Source organism: Nannobrachium achirus (assembly GCF_963921795.1).
Source record: "Nannobrachium achirus genome assembly, chromosome: 10".
NCBI classification, from domain to species: Eukaryota; Metazoa; Chordata; class Actinopteri; order Myctophiformes; family Myctophidae; genus Nannobrachium; species Nannobrachium achirus.
Window position 1 is genome coordinate 32,940,076 of NC_137819.1, and position 21,814 is coordinate 32,961,889.

The 21,814-nt window shown below is 40.7% G+C and overlaps 1 protein-coding gene across 2 annotated transcripts; it reads right to left on the reverse strand.

The window, feature by feature from the left end:
* Window positions 1-454: 454 nt before the first annotated feature.
* On the reverse strand, window positions 455-21,458 carry LOC308293264 (CMP-N-acetylneuraminate-beta-galactosamide-alpha-2,3-sialyltransferase 1-like). 2 transcript variants are annotated; one of them, XM_080735714.1, is made up of 6 exons: window positions 20,820-21,458; window positions 15,884-16,077; window positions 8,625-8,804; window positions 3,790-3,835; window positions 3,357-3,476; window positions 455-2,840 (listed from the first exon to the last, which is right to left on the reverse strand). In XM_080735714.1, exons 1-6 carry the CDS (start codon window positions 21,111-21,113, stop codon window positions 2,667-2,669), a joined length of 1,008 nt encoding a protein of 335 aa, XP_080591840.1. In that variant the 5' UTR covers window positions 21,114-21,458; the 3' UTR covers window positions 455-2,666. The 2 variants fall into 2 exon arrangements, with proteins under 2 accessions (XP_080591840.1, XP_080591841.1); XM_080735715.1 differs by lacking the exon at window positions 3,357-3,476.
* Window positions 21,459-21,814: the final 356 nt, after the last annotated feature.

The following is a 21,814-nucleotide window of genomic DNA, read 5'->3' on the forward strand; positions in this document are numbered from 1 at the left end:
GAAACATGTAATGATCACTTTCATTGTCCACTAGGTGACAGTGCCCACTAATGAAACGCTTTTATTCTGCTGAGGATTTCTGCCTCCTATGCAAAATCAGCTCATTGACAACATAATGCATCAATGTCTTAAGGCCAGACCGCACCAATGCAACTAGTAGCAACTCCTTGCAACATAACAGTTTTAAGGCCACAGCAATGCAACCCCTTGCAACTGCCATTGGGGAGAATGGTTGCAAGTAGTTGCATGTTTCAAGGAGTTGCGAGATCTTGCGACTAGTTGCATTGGTGTGTGGACTGGATTAGGTGTCCTTGGCTCTTCAAATCATACTTCATTCTCATGGATTTCAGGTATTCTAACATACATGGATGGCAAAACATTTTTGGTCTGACGCAGAAAACAACTTTATGCTATCTAATAAAGCATATAGAAAGACAAAGACATTGACTAGGCATTGACCTTTTTCCCCCCAGTCCTTTTAATGCACATTATATACTGAAGAGCCAATCATAATCAATTAATCATGTTCTATCGAAAGTGGGTTCCCCAGCATCACTTTTTATACACGTGAAATCATATGGACACTGTCCGTCTTGTATGATGACACTTTAGTTTTTCAGATGAAGTAATAATGTGAGAACATAGCAGTTCTTTCTGTTTTTAAGTCATACAAAAGATCATCAATAATGCAGTACTCTTATAACAAAGGCCTCTACATTTTGGTCAACAGGAAAGACCTTAACACATTAAGTCTGAACTAATTACAGAGCACGTAGGACGTGTAAACCTTTTTACACAAAATCTGGGGTTTATTTAAGAAGGTTACTGATTCGTCACTGCAGGGACAATAACATGGTGACCTCTGTCATGCATATGCTAATCTTTAAATGCACATTATGAACAGGAAAAGCATGGTGTTTTTATTACGATGTTATAATCTCGCACCACTTTATCGTGAGAGCATCTGGGTTTCAAGGATTACAAGAGCATTAATTATATATAATGGCAAAATATTCCTCAACCTACAGTATCTTCTCTTAAACTGTTTAATCAAAGGCACTTAAAGGCCCATTTCTGCAATATTACAAATGTATCTCTTTGATAAGGCACTTTTGACATGGACTACTTTAGAGGCTTTATGATAATATGTTATCGTGCAACTTATCACTCGAAACAAACATACTTTCCAGTCTTCAAATGACTTGGAGTGAGAAGCTCCACTACACTGTGTCTCTCTAGGGCACTGTTTCCCAAATAGTCGCGACCCATTTGTGGTTCATGGACCAATTTTTTAGGGTCACTACTCGAGTAAAAATCATGTTCAAGATGTTTATAAATGTTCAAACAAACAAGCAAACACATTCTCTAAATAAAATATAATAATAATCGAGAAGTAGTGAAAATAGCCGATCTGCTATTTTCACTAGTTTGGGTCCCGGGCGAATATCTAAGATTTCTCTTTGGGGTCACAGGCTAAAAGGTTTGGGAGGTACTGCTCGAGAGGACAGGGAGGGAGCGGAACGTGCAGGAGGATGCAGCAGGGTGACATACAGCAGTGTTTCTCAAACCTTTCAGGCCGAGACCCCCAAAATAATCATATTTGAACTGGGGACCACCCCACACCTTATGAACACTAAGAGTTGAGGCATTACATTTTGTATGACACGGTTCTATTGTGAAAATAGCAGATCTACATGCTCACAACGCCTCACAAAGCGAGCTAATTTCTGCCTATAATATTTGACAATTTGGCCAATGTTTAATTTGTCATTTTAGAGGTATTATAAAGTATTTCATTGTCATTTTAGAAATGTGCAAATACTTATACCCTCTATCTATATACTTACATTTAATGTTGGTTTGTTTACTGTTGAGTGAGAAAACAATGTTTCACATTAAGCTAATCATCTGGGGACCCCCCAATATAATTTGGGGACCCCCCTGGGGGTCCCGACCCACAGGTTGAGAACCACTGGCATACAGTACATACAACAGATGTACATTTACATAAATTGACCACTAACTTTGCATTTTCATGTCATTCTGGAGATTGTTGATCCAACCATTTAACAATAACTGTCAACAAGCTGAAGTATATACTTTTATGCCCGTACTAAGGTCTTATGCAACGGCCTTTGCTAGCCACAGTGTTTAAATTAAGTTTTATAACTAGGTTTGGAAAACAATGATCACTCCTAAAACACATTCCCTTGTCACTCCGGTCCAAACGGTCTAAAATAGGGATGCCAGTTTGAAAGTGGTTAAGTTGGTCTGTGCGTTTTATAAACATGTAACCAGTGAAAAGCATTGACAAGAGTTTCGGACTAAAACTACACTGGAACACAGGTTCTTTTTGCCCTTTCCTGAAAAGTAACCGCTTTGGACATTTTCCACCCGACAGTGACGATATACCATTATGCCAGTGTGAAAAAGGAATGTTCAGTGAAGGCAAGAGAATGGAGGTAACTGTCATTAAAGTGAATCAAATCATAAGCATGGCAGTTTCAGGTTTGCTTGTTTCACTTTGTCTTGTGTTCAAAGCCCCTGCAGAACGACTAAACAAGTGTTGTTGGAAACCGACAGCCCCGTTCCTGGAAAAGCAGAAGGAAGACCGAGCTGTATCCATTCAAGGTCTGCATTGTCTGGGCAGCGCTTGTAAAGCAGCCTCACCTCCCTTTAAACATTTGGATCTTGTGTTTGTCCGCCAGCAGCAGGGTGACGTTGTATTCATAGTCTCCGTCGTGAACTCCTGTGTGTCGGAACGCTCCTCCCAGGTGGTTCTCCTCCCAATAGTGATGCCAGTTTCCAAACTGGTCTGCACCAAAGCCAAACACGCTGACCTGTGGTATGCGAGCACAAAGGTACACTGTGACAAAGTGACATCACACCTAATACCGGACAAAAACTCAAAATCTTAAGTTTAACAATCCATGATTAACCAATAAAATACTTTAACCTAAAATGATAAAAGCTAACAGTATCAGCGGAACTAGACATTCAACAAATTATATTTGCAGGGACATTTGTTGTAATCGCTTCTATTATTTCTTTGGAGCTGCACACACACATGAAATAATGTTGTTTAGCCTATTAATGTTCCTTGTTATAATGTACTGTATGTTAAAGGCATGACAAACCTAAATGTGTTAAATTTATACCACGTGTCCCACTTACTAAGTAGCATTTAATTTATTTCTTGGCACTCTATTTACGTGACAATTTTCATTGTTGTTTATTGACCAGTGTTCATGACATTAATTATTGCACTAAGTAGGCCTATGTTACTTTGGATATGAGCATAAGCTATATGGTGAAATTGTAAGTTGTAAATTGTACAGTACAAATTATCAACTTACCTTGTCACAAATATGAATGGCAAACAGTAAACTAAGGAAGCCAGTAGAAGGATATCGCCCGTGACTGTCGAGCCAAGTCTCATAGACGTATTTGAAAAAGGTTGGACTATAGATTAACACCTGTAAAAGAGACACAGTTGCACTTCATGGTGTAGCCTACCACTGTAGATTATGTAGGCTTGGAGTTTACAGTTTACAAATCTAAGTGATTACAATTACGTCTCTATAGCCAGCTGAAGGCTGTAATTCATGCGGCCAGCCGGCCACGTTACAAAAAAAACACACGTAAGGCCTGACAAGCAGACTTTCCTCAGACAAAGAAATTGGTTGTGACTGATCACATCACAAGATTATCTGATGATGAACACTGAATTTAAATCACATGGTCTGAAAACTAGTGGAGTAACACAAAGCCTTCATTCATTGAACTCACCTTGTCCTTGTTTGCTTGTATCCTGGACGCAACAGGTACATATGTTCTGCAATAGAAGAAAAATATATGCTAAAACAGTAAAAATTGCTCCCTTTTGCACATGATATATGCACATGCAAATGAACAAATCAAGGTGCAAGAAAAAATATAAATAATTCAACATCTCGGACACACTTACAAGTCATAGCTCTATTCACACATTGAGCAGCGAGCAATAGTGATTTGTATCTCCCTGAATCGCAATATTATACAGTATGATGAAAAGAAAAATATTAAAATGCAATGTCTAGTTTGAATGGACAAATGCTCTTTATCTTCATGGGCACTATGCCAACTGCAGTTTGCATAAATGAAACATGCGTTCAGATGGAAAGCTCAGACTAGACATCGCATGTAGGAACACCACTAATATACCATTCATAATAATAATATGATATTCTAGTCGTATCTGCATTTATTATACCATATGTTATGAATGTATAACAGATATGGAAATAATGACTGTTACATACAGTAATAATGAATGGCAATCAGAGACAGAGGGCACAACAATGTTTCCAACCTGTAGACAAGGCTAATCCAGGCATAATTGGTTTGATTTTCAATATAACAGGTCTTCTTGTGTCTATTTCATATTCATCAATTCTCACATACAATTATAGATGATTAGTTGAGCTGCATGAAGTGCATGCAATTTAGAAGCTGTCTGTCATCATAGTTAATCGATGTATACATACTGTATGCATGTATGGGTTTGTCCACCAGAGGGTGCTGTAAATACCTAAACAGACAGAAGCGGCTATATGAGCCTCCTGGCTCAGCTGCTCACCACTGCCTTGTTTTGATGTGCCTTCATTTACATTTGTTTTGTGATATTTGTTACAGTAAGCACTGATATCATAACAATTAAATAAAGTTAATCTGAACATGAAAATCTTTTTGCACATGCATCATATCAAATTCTGTCACATTAGTTTTAGAACCAGAAAAGGCATTTGTGTCGATTTCGATTTTTGCATTGGCTATTCAAAAGTAGCAGATATACAAGCTCACAGCGGATCACTTTGTGCCGTGCTGCGACCTTGTTTAATTTGTTATGTTTGATGATCATGATGATTATGATATATACTCTATGGACCCCTGTGTGTCTGGAATTAAGTTTGCATTGAATTGAACATCTATAATTTTCATTGAAAAATCTTGAAAGTGTGAGAACTACTGATTTATAGAATTTGTAGAATCAGACTCAATTCTTAAAGGGGAGAACTACCCAAATATTGAACTATGTCATTAAAGGAGTAGTTCAACCCCAAAATGATTTTTTTTCCTATTGATTACCCATGCCATAGAGACTTGAGTTCAATAATATGTGTTTGTATTTGTCGCATTCCTAAGCCAAAAATGTTGATTATAGAAAATGTACCCCCATTGATTCCGGATGGAGACCCGGATGCATGGCCCTGGATGGGGACCCAAATGCATGGCACTGGATGGGGAAACAGTCAGGGTAATTTCTTTTTATTTTATTTTTAATTTAATCTTTGTCTTAACCCATTTAGTGCTCCAGACATGAACGGGTTAAATGTCCAGCGCGCCTTTCGCCTGCTCCGTCCGCGGCCAGTCTCTTATTTTGAAGGCCAGAAGTCGATTGCGCAAACATTTCCTGTTTGACGTCATGACGTCATTCACCGGAAGTGATCATCGTCCCATGCGGTTGGAGTAATGGCGGATCGTTCCCTTTCATGGCATGAACAGTGTATGGAACTCTAACCTCCCCCGCCAAATCAAACTTAGCTACTTCTTTGCAACGGTGGAGTCTGTTCTCCTCTATGGCAGTGAATGCTGGACCCTGAAGCCAACCCTGCAGAAGTCTCTAGACGGGTGCTACACTAGAATGTTGCGTGCAGTACTCAACATCAACAGGAGTGCACATGTTACAAACAGGAGCCTGTATGAGGGAATACCAAAGGTAAGCGAGAAAATTGCCACCAGAAGAATGAGACTAGCAGGACACTGCCAAAGACACCAGGAGCTTCCAGCCAGCAAATTGGTACTGTGGGAGCCAACACATGGGCACCGGTCGCGAGGACGTCCCACAAAAACATACGTGGACGTACTCAAGGAAGACGTAGGGACACAGAACACCAATGAGCTGGCCAGATGTATGGAGAACCGAGATGACTGGAAACAACGATGGAGGGCTCGTCTGAGGACGACCTAGATAGTTCCCTTTCAGCTTGTGTTATTATAGCGAGAATCCAATGCCATCCTTGGCTTCAAAAGTGTTTTTTGGAGAAAATGGACATTAAAGATGAGATAGACCGTCGGCTACCATGTTAAGGAATCACTATTGTGTGCACGTGGATCCGCGATGATGATGAATCGGCGAGTCCAATCGTGCCAGGACTTTCCAACGGACCGTACGGTAAGCTTGCCAGCTTTACTGTATATACAGAAATTAGCGCGAGTATACTCGGGATCGGCACTCCGAGTACTCGAGTATTTTTGACAAGTATTCTCGGGATCGGCTACAAATGGGTTAAGAATGCAACAAAAAACAAAAATATTATTGAACTCAAGTCTCCGTGGCATGAGTAATCAATAGAAAAAAAGTCTGATCATTTGATAATATTTGGAATTTATTTGACACTTGAAAGAATATTTAGTATCATTTTAAACTTGAAGTACAAAGTTATTTTCAGTCAGTTCTAACCAAAATGGCTATTATCTCAACGTTTTCCTCGCAACATAATCACTAAAATATCGTCACTGTCGGGCAGAAACCTTGTATCACCAAGTTTCAAATGTGTACGTCTTTTGGTAAAGTAAAGCCCTGCTTCATCATACAAGACTGTCGCACAAAACTAGTGAAAACAGCCGATCTACAAGCACACAACGTCTCGCGATGCGAGGCGTTGTGTGCTTGTAGATCTGCTGTTTTCACTAGTTTAGTACATTTTATAGATGATAAATACAAAACGAACGATTTTGGACATACAAGGTTTCCATCTGACAACGACGATATGCTATAAATATTGGTGGTGGGAGTGAAAATTATAATGTAGGGGTGCCTCGGATTAAAAAAATATGTATGGGGTGCCCTGAGACAAAAAAGTTTGGGAACCCCTGGCCTATTATACTGTAGCTTATTGCAACTTTGCACCCTCTTCCCTTCTTCATGCAGGCTTGATGACACACCAGCACTGCTAAGGACGTCTAACCTATCAACTCTGACAGGTTTAATTAATGCTAAATGAAGACTGTGAATGTTACAGGATTAAAATAGTCAGCTCAATGCTCCTGAGTGCAAATGTCTCTTTTCATTTCAGTCTCGTTCTGTACGCTCTCTGTAGAGAGGAATATCGTCGTTGTCGGGTGGAAATCTTGTATCTCCAAGTTTCAAATGCGTATGTTCTTTCGCAAAGTAAAGCCCTGCTTCATCATACAAGGCCGTCGCACAAAAGTAGTTAAAACAGCAGATATACAAGCACACAAATGCCTCGCGGTGCGAGGCGTTGTGTGCTTGTAGATCGGCTGTGTTCACTAGTCAAAATCATTTTTAAAATGATAAATGCAAAACGAACGGTTTTGGACATACAAGGTTTTCACCCGACAACGACGATATATATAATGTAACGCTCGCTGCTTCATTTTCCATATCAAATTAAACCTACAGTAAGTGTTTGAATGAGTGCGGATTTGTCACTCTAGTGGTCTGTGTCAGGGTTTTGCAAACGTATCCATGCCAAGGACCCCCCAGGTATCCATAACCAGCCACCTATTTGCAAAATGCCAAAACCCATTAAATCTTCTAAATCCTTAACAGTTTTCTGAAAAAACTTGTGTTTCTATATCAGTGGTCCTCCCAGGACCCTCAAAATGTATTTGACTGCCGTGCCCCCCCCCCCCCCCCCTTCTCAAAATATGTTGTTCCAGGGACCCCCAGAAGCAAAGATATGAGTTCACAGATAAGTGTCACAGATGCTTTCCCTAATGAGTAAAAGAAAAAAAGAAAGAAAGAAAATAGCAAAAATAGCCAGTACAAGTGCAAGCTTTTGTAGATGATAGATGGTCTATCTTTACTATTTTAGTATGACTGTATACTGATTGTCATATTCATGATGGGCGCACATTTCATTGATGGTGAAGATCCACAAAGTAACTAATAACTAAATAACTACTAACTAAAAAGTACAATATTTGCCTCTGATACAGTGTAGGCTATGTAGTGGAGTAGAAGTAAAAATGCTGAAAATGTAAAATTCTCAAATGTGTACTGAAGTGCAGTACTTGAGTACATGTACTTAGTTACTTTCCACCACTGGTCAGCTGACCCAGCTGAAATTAGGATATAGGTGTGTCTTGCTATCGTCACTGTCTGAGGAGAAAGAGCCACTAGGCTCCAAACGTCATGCCAACGGTGGTAATAAAACCATTCGTCTTTTGGTGCATATTCCAGTGTGTGGAACACAGTGATTTGAAAAAGCTGTAATTCAGTGTGAATCAGGGACATGCAGAGAATGTTAGGTGCTTTAGACCACACTAAACTAAGCATGTGCATACTGGAGATGTGACGTACGGCATGGATTTGTACGCAGAGAGGGCAATTCTTTCAACATACAATGCTGCATTCAAGTTCAGGAGAGTTTGGACAAGGCAATTGTCTTAAACGCTGCCTTCAGGTATGGCACATGGAAAGAGGGCATTTGTATTTATTTCACCTATAGTGAAAACTGCATGCATGGTCTGGAGAGGGCACTTTTTACAGACGGGTAAAAGGGCAGGGGCTCAAGCCCCCTTTGACGTCTATGTGTGCATGGTGCGAATGCACTCACTGTTTAATAGTGCCTGTGGTTAAAGCGCTGACGATCCACTGAAGGTCCAGGGTCTTGAAGGGGATCAGCAGCAGGTGAGTGGTGTTGTCCAGGTCTACGGAGCTCTCCGGGTACATCACATGGTGAGTGGTTCTGGAGCCCACGTCTTCTTCAAAGCCAGAGGTGGGAGCCTGGTTCATTCTGCGAGGACAAAAGAACACGGCTTCTCTGCATTAGTGCAAGCGTCTTCAACACTATTAACCACTTGAACCCTAGTGTCCATCTTCTGAGAACTTTGGTTTGGTGTAGAGGGGAAAAAGAGCACACCAAGTACACAGAGTGAAAGGTCAAGTTTATTAAGTATTGACGGTTCAAGTGGTTAAATATCTGAAAACATAACTTTACATGAATTCAAAATATACTGATGATTATGCTGTCAATCAATGAAACTATATGCATCTATGAACAGGTTGTGGGGGTCCCTGCTTCATCTCTCTCTCATCTAAGGGGTCCTTGGCCTGAAAACGTTGAAGACCCCTGCTTTAGTGGAAATGGATCTAGCAGCCACTGAAGCCAACTCTTGTATATTGGACTATTTGTTTTCATTACTTTGGTGTTTTTTTTATATCTGACAATTCAGTTTAGTGTTAGTGTTTGTCCTTGATCATGTTTGCATAATGAAGTAATGTAATTAGTACCTTGCAAAGCTATGCTTACAAAGTAGCTTCCCCAACACTGCACAGGAATATGCATGCAAGTGCATGTGCGCACGTACTTGCACGTCAAAAGCTAGTGCTGTACATGCACATGCATGCGTGTCCAAATCTAGCACGTGCACATGCATGTTTTAGCTTTTGAGAGAAAGACATATGGTCATGCTTTTTCAAAATACTAAATGACAATCATTTTTTATCAGGTGAGTGAAGCATTGCAGCAACTGCGTAGAGAGATAGAGAGAGAGAGAGAGGAAATTCTCAGGCAAAAGCTTTTGGCTTTATAATTAAACACTTGAAAGTCCTGGATTCAATTAGGAGATACGTTATTTGAGGCACAGTGAGGTAGTCTTTCACTGTAGCCAGGCTGACGCTAATAGCAAAATATTATGTATTCCTATCATAATATAGACCATTTAGTGGACGCTTCATTTGAAAGCACCTTAAAGACTGTGTTGGTTAACACTGGTGACCCCGGTGGGATTAAACTCTCTAAAGCAGTGGTTCTCTAACCTTATCATTTCTAGGACCTCCAGTTTGGTATGCATTAGGGCTATGGACCCCCATAACTCTGAGAGTGTACAAATTAGGGCATTAACGACTTGTGATTTTTGCAAGTCGACTCGACTCAGTAAAAAGTTGAGTTGAAGTCGACTTTATCGTTTGATGACGTCATCACATCACACACGACCCCCCAGTTATTTTGGGGGGGGGGGGGGGGGGGGTCCCCAGATGATTAACTTAACTCTTTGAGTGCCACCCCTTTCACCACTAGAGGGCGCCCAGTGACCAGAGAAAATCCCATAGAGATATGCTGGTATATGCAGGTATATGCAGAAGCCCTGCAGCCATGACTTGCCTGAACACTTTCCTTTGTGCATGTACAGGAAGAGGATGAAGTTAGCTTGAAGTTAGCTATTGGCTACCAAGCATTTTAGAAGCCTTATTTTCGTCAACTTAGCCATGATTAAACCTTGCACACCTCATGCATGGGAAAAAAACAGAGAAGAATGAGCTCTAAAAAATCCAATGCAATCCTGGATTGCATTGGAGTGGATTTGTGCAGTTTGTTCACAGCTTTCAAACAAAAAAATCCGATTGGAAATCCGTTCAGGCATTCTTGAGATAATCGCCATTATGTTTTACATGTTATGTAAACAAACATGGCTGCCCTGTATGTTAGATGGGGTTGTATGGGGGTGGAACATGCAAAATCGCGATTGAAATCATGTTCACCAGATTTGATGGGGTCCAAAAAAAAAAAAAAAAAAAATCAAAAAAATTTTTTTCCAAAAAAAAAAAAAAATTTTTTTTTTTTTTTTTTTTTTTTTTTTTTAAAAGCCGAACTTGTTCGGGATCGGCACACTGCGATACGCTAATAAAGCCGAACTAGTTCGGGATTGGCACTCAATGAGTTAATGTGAAACATTGTTTTCTCACTCAACTGTAAACAAACCCACATAAAGTTTAAGTGTATATAGAGGGTATCTGCACATTTCTAAAGTGACAATTTAAGGACTTTTTAATACCTCTAAAATGGCAAATTAAACATTGTCCAAATTGTCTAATATATAGAGGCAGAAATTGTGAAAATAGCCAATCTACATGCTCACGTAGATCTGCTATTTTCACAATAGAAAGTTGTCGACTTTTTCATTAATGCCTTAGTACAAATGGAATCAAATGGACCATAACAGGTCCATTTGACCCTGAGTTACAGACAAGTAAGGGGTCCATTTGGTTCCTAACTATTAACCCCTTGGAACCCCCTCAAGGACCCCATGTCAGTATCCCGTCTGTGTCATGTCAATATGTTGATAATATTCAAATGTATAATATGCGTATGTTTTGAATTCCCATCCTTATACACACCTCTAGTTAGGACATTCTATTTCTGTATTGCCTGTATGGTAAACAATGAATGATGTCTTGTAACGTTTGATATCTCTGACCACTCAGGTGGCAGTTTTTTGGTCACATGTGTAATCATCCACAGCTGTATTCCAAGTGATCCTGATGTGAGTGTTTGCTGGTGTCTTGTATAAGATGTGCTCCTCCCTTTGTCACAATTCAGTCTGAAGAAGAGCAGTGTGCTCGAAACGTCACAACCTGTATTAGGTGCAATACAAGCACTTTGTTTGCATATGAGCCCTCAATGTGCTAGCGTTTTATTTCTTTCTTTAATATGTTGACAGTATCATGTCAGTATCATGGTCAGAATCATTGCCATTACATGCCATTACAGGTATGCACATTGTGATTTCCAATACGATTCCCATACAAAAAAAACTGTACGTCATATAATACACAGAACATATCTCGAAGAAAATGGCTGGCACGTTCATTTTCTAGATACTTTCGTACCTGGATTGACAGATGAAAGCCCCTTTTTGAAAGCCAATTTCAAACAGTCAACGATGTAATGTGCCTATCCATTAAGTCTGTTGGGTTTATCATCCATCTTAATGAAGTTATTTGCGAGAGCTTATCGCAATCACACAGAGAACTCGATTGATGTTCAATAGTGAATCTGAATAATGAGACCCTAGCTCTCACATCTGTGACAGGCCAGTTATCTTTCATATGAATCCCACTACAAACAGACAGCACTTAAAGAGAGAGATCAAACATGATTGCATTTTGAAAAGAGATGTCAGTGATTATTATCCTTTGCAAATATTCATATTAATTTCATTAGTTTCTCTGTAATTGCTCATAGAGCTCTCAAGCTTGTTGTAGTCAGGTCTTGGGAACTATATTAATTTAAATTTGACACCGTATGCTCTAATGTTGCCAGGATGACATATTTGTTTATTCTAACGCCAGGGGCGTCACAAGGGGGGGTAAAGTAGGACTGGGTTACTAGGGCCCAAGGTGGAGGGGCCTGGAATGATTTTATACTTTAGCTATTGAAAAATAGCAGATATACAAGCTCACAGCGCGGCACAAGTGCCGTGCTGCGAGCTTGTAGATCTGCTATTTTTGAAAAGTTGTGAAAATGCAAATCTTTGAATACAGGTATATGTATTTTTTAAGCAAACCTTTTTAACTCTGCTTCTGGGTGGTCCCTGGAACTAAATATTTTGAGGTCCGTGGCCAAATACATATCATTTTGGGGGTCCTTCACATGAAAAGATTTGAGCACCACTGACATAGAAACATGGGTTTTTCAAAAAAAAAAAACTTAGAAGGATTTGGACTTGCACAAATTCTCAAGTTTTTTCAAAAACAAAATCTACAAGCTCGCAGCGCGGCACTCAATAGTGCTATTTGTCAATAGTTAAAGCACAAAATAATGCGGCCTGCAGTGAATCCTTTTACCCAGGGCACAGAATTTGGTGCGACACCCCTGTCTAACGCCATGCCACGCAACCATGCATGACTCAATCTGAGATGGCTCAGCTGGCGTAATAATAAAAACATATATGCACACACACACTCTTGTACCGCAGTGAAGTCTTGTGTTATAGTAAAACAATAACTCTTGTCTTGGTTGTGTGTCCTGTCAAGCTGTAATTGAATGGGTAAGGCAGTGGCATGCTGCTGTCACCGTAAGGGCTGGCAGAGAAGATAAGTGCAATAATGTTGCTTCATACAGAAAGACAACATGTTACAGTCAGTGTGATAAATGAAGAGCAATGGGGGGAAAATAGTAAAAGTCTGTGCAGTTCAGCATACAGGTACATACAGGTAACTGGAGTAAAAATGACAAATCCTGTATGAGACTTAAACCGAACTTTTCAGCGGTACGGTCCGGTTTCGACTACAAAATTACATCACTCGCGACTTCTGGAAAGCATTAGACCGAATTAGAGTTCGGAAATGTGCACGTCGTAAAGTCCAACTCACGGAACATTTCTGAGGTTTCGGAGATACCACGGACAGGCCTTTATTGTAAAGTACTATATAGTGGACAGCTGTTTTACTTTTGCTGGTTTGAAAAGTCCAGTTCAACTAAACCTACAGTATATAATTAGTTACATGGAGTCCCCCCAGGACTTTATAAGTGTCCCACTAGTATTTCTCCTGCCTCTACGCCAAATCTATTCGCGTAAAATATTTTCTCTGAATATTCACCCCAGAATAGGGACGGAATAGACGGAAAGTTCATGTAGTTGATGATCTTTTGTAGGGACGCTCCAAGGGCGCTCCAATGAACCCAACTCCTCACTGTCAGGTGAAAACGACTGCGAATCCCCAAGGAAAAGCCTTCATAGAAATCTCATTTCTGGCCAATTCTATAAATGCAGTCTAACTTCTAACAACATTGTTTTTTTCTTCTTAAAAAATGCAGATGTGCAAGCTCGTAGCATTTCACAAAGTGCCAAGATGACACAGATGCTTTCCCAGTTCTAATTAGCTTAGAAAATGTTTAACACAACTCATACTTTGTCAATGAGTCTAAAACATAATTTCACTTTGTTTTAACCTATAAAAAAAATTAAACCCAATTTTCATTTTGTTCACTATGCTTAATATTGCAATATATTTCCATTAAGGCTTGTATTGATATTTCTCATTCACTACATTCATCACACTAAGTTTAATTATATTTCTGTCCAGTTCCAATGGTACCAACACTCAATATACTTCATATTTATGAATAGTTGTATATCTCTTCCACAACTAGAAATAAGAGAACCAAGACAATGATTCACAATGTCAAATATTTTGCTGCTGCAAATGATCATCCGAATGAATCAGCCTGTCCTTGCGGGACTGAATATTTGTTTGTGCTTTTACATGCAAAATCATTTCATAGCTCACTATAAGCTCAAAGCAGTGGACCGATGGATTGGGCAGGCAAAGTAGGGAATGAGACTTTTCCCCAGGTGAAGGAGTTTAACTATCTCGGGGTCTTGTTCACGGATGAGGGGAGGATGGAGCAGGATATCAGCCGGAGAATCGCTAGCAGCAGGAGTGGTATTGCAGTTGCTGTACCGCACTGTTTTGACGAAAAGAGAGTTGAGCCAGAAGGCAAAGCTCTCAGTCTACTGAGCAATCTTTGTTCCTACTCTCACCTATGGTCATGAAGTGTGCGTCAATGTGACTGAATGAATAAGGTCGCGGGTACAAGTGGACGAAATTAGTTTTCTCAGACGGGTGGAGATAGGGTGAGAAGTTCAGGTTCCCTCAGGAGGAAGTGGTTAATGTTGTGCAGGAGAGGGATCACTGTAAATCTCTGTTGGAACGGTTAACCCCCCTGCGACCCGATTCCGGATAAACGGTTGAAGATGGATTGATGGATGGACTAAGCTCAGGGCTATACAAACATGTCTGACAGCACATGCACCCACGCATGCCCACACGTCGGCCTTAAACTTTCGAACATGTTTGGGTTCATTTTAACATCTACTCAGGCTTTTGTGAACACCCCAGTTGCTTGATTCAGTATTTAGATATTTTATATTCATTTTAGTGGACACACCCCTTCCTATACAAACCCATTGTAACTTCAAACTCCCGTCCTTAATTCTGGTGACTCATACTGCCCTCCTAATACATGAGGAGGCTGTGTTTTTTTAATGTTCTTTTTTCATTTATTTTTTATAATATTTTTGGAAGTAAAGAAAAAGTGCAATCTTTTTTTTTTTTTTTTTTTTTTAAGTAATCGAAAAGACTTGACCACCTCATGTATTAGAAGGGCAATATGAGTCACCAGTCTTATAAAGTCTTATAAAAGGAATATCAAATATCTAAATTGTCTAAAACTGAATCAAGCAATTAAAAAACTGTCTGGGGTGGTCACAAAAGCCAGAGTAGACGTTAAAATGACCCCAAACCTATTTTAATGTGAAATATCCCTTTAATTAATAGATTTGAATACTGTCCTATTTTCATCAACTTATTGTCAGAATATTCTTTTAAGTTCTTACGAGATTGGTGTCTGACATATAGTATATTCACTAAAGGAGTCACAAGAAGACAGACTATGAGGTTACCAAAATCAGTACGGGTTCATTGTCCGGGGAGCACAACTGCGCTCATCAGCAAGTGTCACTCATGAGTCATCATGGCAATCGATCCCATTAGATTTTGAGAAATCTTATTAAGTGGAACAGTTGTCTTGATAGAGTAAAAAGCCATTTCAAACACCAGTGGTGGAAAAAGTACTCCCATTCATTACTTAAGTAAAAGTATCAATACTGCAATATAGAAATACTCTGTTACAAGTAAAAGTCTAGAATTCAAAATGAGTAAAAGTATGAAGGTTTTGGCATCGAAATGTACGTAAAGTACCAAAGTAAAAGTACTAAAATGTTTGAAAATAGCAGATCTACAAGCTCACAACGCGTCGCATCGCGTTGTGAGCTTGTAGATCGGCTATTTTAAAATAGCCTGTGTATAAAATAGGGCTGAAGTGGTTAATGTATGTTTGATAATACAATCACTTAATCTGAAAAGTAACTAGTAACTAAAGTTTTCAAGTAAAAGTACTGAAAATTGAAAATACTCCAGTAAAGTACAAATACCTCAAAATTGTAATTAAGCGCAGTAAGTAATGAATCTACTTAGTTATTTCACACCAATGTCAAACAAACACTGACATTTATCACTCAAAATCACCTTATAATGACATCACTGGAGTCGATGAGGTCGCCGTACTGCGATCCCTTGAGGTTCCCCGAGTTCCCCACCACAGCGCAGGTCCTGCATCGCTCAGGGCCGCCGTCCGCGTAGAGCGTCTGGTCTGGAACCACTTGGAACAGCTCCTCCACCACCGCTGTGTAGTTGGCCGGATGCCTCTCCGCCTGCAACCACTGGTGACACAGAAAGAGAGTTCAGAGACTCCAGGCAGGGGCGTCACAAGGGGGGGGGATAAGTGGGACTGAGTTACCAGGGCCCAAGGTGGAGGAAGGGCCTGGAATTATTGTATACTTCTTTGGCTATTGAAAAATAGCTGATATACAAGCTCACAGCGCGGCACCGAGTGCCGCGCTGCGAGCTTGTAGATCTGCTATTTCTGAAAAGTCGTGAAAAAATGTGTGCGATTCTTTGAATATGTGGTTTTTTTTTAAGCGAACATTTGTTAACTAGAATTTTGCTTCTGGGGGGTCCCTGGATTGAAATATTTTGAGATGGGGGTCCGTGGCCAAATATATATCATTTTGGGGGTCCTTCACATGAAAAAGTATGAGCACCACTGACATAGAAACATAGGTTTTTCAAAAAACCTTAGAAGGAATTGAAATATTCAGACAAATGTTCACGATTTTTCAAAAATAGCAGATCTACAAGTGCCACGCTGCCTGTGAGCTTGTATATCTGCTATTTTTTCAATAGTTAAAGCACAAAATATTGCGTAATAATGCATTCCCAGTCTAAATGGGTTAAACCCCCTCCCCCTGTATGAAGAACAGTGAATCCTTGTACCCAGGGCCCAGAATTCGGTGCGGCACCCCTGACTCCAGGGCTACTTTAAGCTCAAGTGATTGAACGAGGCCAGTGGAAGCTACAGTAACACTACAGCCCTCAATACACAGAGCACATTTCTCAGCAAATAACCTCGTGGGGGAGCTTAAATACATGTGGAGATTCTCTTGGCCTCTCCTGCACCCGGTGACAGCTGGCACAGTGAAGTAGGAATGACAACAAATGGAAGCACAAAGGGCTAAATTGCCAAATTCATTTTCTGTATTTACGTATGTACCAAATAGAAAACACCAGGTAAGAAAACATGCACATGGAACATGTTATGCTCTCAGAGCTAAATTCAAACCTGAGGCTGATTCGGTAGTTCTCACTCTTTCAATAGTTTAAAAAAAAAAAAAAAAAAGTAGAAGCTTGCAGCACTGTGAGCTTGTATATCTGTGATTTTTGCCAACGTATAAATCTAAAATGACACAGATGCTTTACCGGTTTTAATACTGCATATTTAACTGTCTCTACTGCAGGGGTCTTCAACAGGGGTCCGGGACCCCTAGGGGTCCTCCAAATCTTTTCTCCTTTTTTATATTAACCACTTCAACCCTAGCCACCACATTCTGAGAACTTTGGCCAAAAATAGCAGATCTACAAGCTCACAGCGCCTTGCGCTGCGAGCGTAGTGAGCTTGTAGATCGGCTATTTTTGGTAAAGAGCTTTGGAGGGGGAAAAGAGCAGACTAAGTACAGAGTGAAAGGTCAAGTTTATTGAGTATTGACAGTTCAAGTGGTTAAATATCTGAAAACACAAATTTACATGAATCCAAAATACACTGATGATTGTGCTGTCAAACGATGAAACTATATGGAATCTATGATAAGTTGTGGGGGTCCCTGCTTCAGCTCTCTCTCAAATAAGGGGTCCTTGGTCTGAAAACGTTGAAGACCCCTGCTCTGACAGAATGATCAGTCTGGATTAGTACACATACCTGTAGGCCTACATAATAGTACACAATGTCACGCATGCATGCACATGAACATGTGCCCATACCAGGCATCAGGCTGTCAGCAGTGAAACATCTCTTCTCTATGTCACGCGATGAGAAAAGCTATTTTCCTGTAAATCGTATATTGATGTGCACTAATTAAATGCACAGCGTAGTGTCCTCTGGCCATGTGGCACAGGGGTATAACCACACCACCACAGAGTCTAGGGGTTTGAATGCACCGCCAATCATCTCTACCAACACATGTGGCTGTGTTTTTGGGGGAGGGGAGTTTTTCACTGCACTAGCTGGTCGTCGTTGTCGGGTGGAAACCTTGTTGTATGTCCAAAACTGTTCGTTTTTATCATTTAAAAAAACAAACTAAACTAGTGTAAACAGCCGATCTACAAGCACACAACGTGCTTGTAGATCTGCTGGTTTCACTACTTTCGTGCAACGGCCTTGTCTGATGAAGCAGGGCTTTACTTCAAGAAAAAAACGTACAAATGTGATACTTGGAGATACAAGGTTTCTGCCCTGTCTTATCGTCCCAATGGGGGCTCCTCACTGACAGTTGGGCCAGTAAGGGTACACGTAGAAATGTGGGGGAAGAGTTAATTGGCATAATAAATAAAGGTGTAGAGGAAAAGAAAAACTGGTAAATTGCCCCCCTCGGAAGAAAGCCACCTCACTGAAACAAGAACACTGCCACATCTTGCGGTCATGACCCTGCATTGCAGCATCAGCGTCCAAACCATCTGGTCGGCCGGTGTTAAACTGTGACACTCCCATCATCAGCCTCCCGCTGAGACACGTTTTGTGAAACGAGAAGTGACAGGAGGCAACCTTGCAGTAATTTTTCTCTTCTTTACCACTAAATGAACATGGTGTGTGAGGCGAATGTGATACCCATTAAGCAGTGTATACTTCTCTCAGGCTGAACGGCTATAGTCTGTGCAGCGTACAACAGTGCTGGTGTTGCTGGAAAGACAACACACAATGCCTTGGGACCTCCAGAAAGTGTTTTGGCTTGATAGCAGAGCAAAGAATCAATTCCAATTTACACACGATGTTCTTGAATTGAAATGAGAGAGAACAAATCGCTGCAAATCTTCTTCTACTACACAGTGATTGCATCACATGTTACGCTATTAAACGGCTGGTTAAATTGTCTGCTTTCATTTGTGAATACATTCATTAATATTATTATTGCGACCGTCTGTATGTGTGTATCTCTGTGTGTATCTCTGTCTATAACACTGACAGAGACACTGTGGTTCTATGGGTTTGTCGCTCTGACATCATGCTCTGATGTCACTGTGATGTCGAGGGAACCACTCTTAACAGAATGGGTTTGCTGCTCTGACATCACGCTCTGGCTTCACTGTGATGTCACACTAACAGAATAACTTTTATGCCCATACATGGAGTTCCCTGATGTCATCAATATTGAGCCCATATCTAACAGGACTTCATATGGGAATGCCATATCGGCCACATACCACACTAACAGAATCTATATGGCCAAGACAGATGACCAAGACAGCCCATATCTGTGTGGCTGGTTCTACATAGGTATCTCCATGTATAGGCATAAAAGGGTATGATGTCAGATGTCATAGACGTCATAGGACTTTCACATAACGAATAACTGAAGTAAGCATGTTTGGGCTCTCACAGCATATCTCCATATACAGTACATGGAACTCCATATATGGGTACCAGGGGTCTCCATATATGGGTAACTGGTCCGATATACATGACTGGCCAGATGGCCAAGAATTGGCACAACCTCACCCTTTAGGGCGAGGTCGCATGTCGCCCTGAGGCGTCTTACTAGTTATTATTGTTATTATTATCAGTGCATTTACTCGTTATTCTGGCAGAATTATTAGTATAGAATAATGGAATTAGCAAAGAATACGTTCAGGAAGGAAGGCCCATAATAACAACATAAAAAAGAAGAAAAGAAATCATCTTATCCACGTGACTGTGAGAAGTTGTAAGGGTCTTCAATGCTTTTCAGGCCAAGGACACCTTAGCTGAGAGAGAGATGAAGCAGGGTCCCCCACTACATATTGGATTCATGTTAATGTGTATTTTCAGACATCTAACGACTTAAAACCCTCAATACTTTGTAAACTTGACCTCGGTCTGCTCTTTTCTCAATGTACAACAAACATCTTAGCTGAAAATAGTTGATCTACAAGCTCACAACATGACGCAGGCGCTTAGATCGTCTATTTTCAAATGGCCAAAATAAATATAGGGCTGAAGTGCATGTTTTGTGATAATAATCATAATCTGCAAAGTAAAGTAAGTAAAGCGGTCAACTAATTAGTGGAGTAAAAAGTGCAATATTTGCCTCCGAGATGTAGTGAAGTGAAATTGTACTTAAGTACAGTCCTTGAGTAAATGTACAGTGGTTCCCAAACCTTTTAGCTCAAGACCCAAAAGAGAAATTAGACGTTTGCCCGGGACTCAAAATAGCAGATCTACAAGCACACAACGCATCGCTTTGCGCTGCGTTGTGAGGTTGTAGACCGGCTATTTTCACTATACTTTTAACAACACTAATTTAACATTATTTTGTTTTCTAATTTATGGAATTTCTTAGATTTTTTATTTGATTAATAAATGAAACTTCCCGACCCAGTGTTTGGGAACCAATGCTTTACACCAGTGGTTCTCAACCTGTGGGTCGGGACCCCAAATTATTTTGGGGGGTCCCCAGATGATTAACTTAATGTGAAACATTGTTTTCTCTCTCAAACAGTAAACAAACCAACATAAAGTTTAAATGTATAGACTATAGAGAGTATCTAATATTTGACAAGTTGGCCAATGTTTAATTCGTCATATTAGAGGTATTACAAATGCCTTAAATTGTCACTTTAGAAATGTTTAGAGATAGAAATTGTGAAAATAGCCGATCTACATGCTCACAACGCCTCGCGTTGCGAGGCGTTGTGAGCATGTAGATCTGCTATTTTCACAATAGAACCGTGTTATAGAAAATGTAATGTCTCAACTCGTCAGGGTGTGGGGGTCCCCAGTTAAAATATGATTATTTGGGGGGTCACGGCCTGAAAAGGTTGAGAACCAATGCTTTACACCACTGACTTTCCCCAGGTTGCTGCACCTGAACCTCACCTGCCACCACTTGAAGGTGTCGTCAGACAGCAGGCTGTTGCCACTGGTCATGAGAGGCTGGACGGAGAGGTTGAACCGCTCGCTGAACCAGGGGTCGTCGCCCTCCAGCTCCGTCATGCACTGCCGACAGGCACACGCGCCCTTGGAGAACAGGCTGTCCGACAGGCGGAAAGCGCACTTGAAGAAGTAGAGCGAGGGGTCTCCGTAAGTGTAGCTGAACAGCAACGTCGTGAACGACACGACGCAGAACAGCAGCACAAAAGTCCTGATTCTCTTCTGCTTGGGTAGAGCCATGGCGTAGGAAGGAACGTAAAAAAAAGTCAGTTTGTTGGAGACGGTGGGAGCGCAACAGAGCTATATAGGCTCATTGGTGAATTAAGAATCCAATGTTTTCAGAGAGGAAAAGAAAAAAAAGCAAAACGTTCCTCTCTGTAAAAGTAGGTCAAATACTACACTGACTTAAAGAGTTGCATCAGTGTCCTCCATTGATACACATCCTTTGACTGACAACCTTTTGTTTAAAGGAGTTCTTGGTAATATCCATAGACCGTGGGAGCCTTCTCCGTAGATGTGTGGTTCCCATCTAAGCCAGAGGCAGGTATAATTTCAACGTGACAGACACAGCTCAGCATGGTTCCCCCGTCAGCCCGTGGGATCCTGGTTAACGAGATAAAGCTGTGGTTCTGATGTTGACTCTGTGGGGTTAGTGACCGACATGGCTTCCATCCTTTGAATAACCATCGACCTAAAAGGCAAACAGACCATTTTGTGTGAGAGCAACACACGGTGACATAACATTTGAGGATATAACAACATCCTGTGAAACTTAATAGGTTTCAGCTCGAGATGAAAAACAGAACAGACTCGCCCCCATTTTTTTCCGCGGGCCGCTTGCCCCCCAGCGGTTCGTTTTACTGAGGTTAAGGTTAGGAATAAATGGCTAGACATAGTTTTACTGAGGTTACGTTTAGGAATTCCCGCGGCGACCGTTCAGA

Excerpts from the sequence above, each read along its gene's own strand:
- LOC308293264 (XM_080735714.1), bottom strand. The coding sequence starts at position 21,113 with ATGGCTCTACCCAAGCAGAAGAGAATCAGGACTTTTGTGCTGCTGTTC. Across the intron at positions 16,078-20,819 it reads ACACCTTCAAGTGGTGGCAG|TGGTTGCAGGCGGAGAGGCA; the intron begins GTGAGGTTCAGG and ends CTGTGTCACCAG. Across the intron at positions 3,477-3,789 it reads TACAAGCAAACAAGGACAAG|GTGTTAATCTATAGTCCAAC; the intron begins GTGAGTTCAATG and ends TCTCTTTTACAG.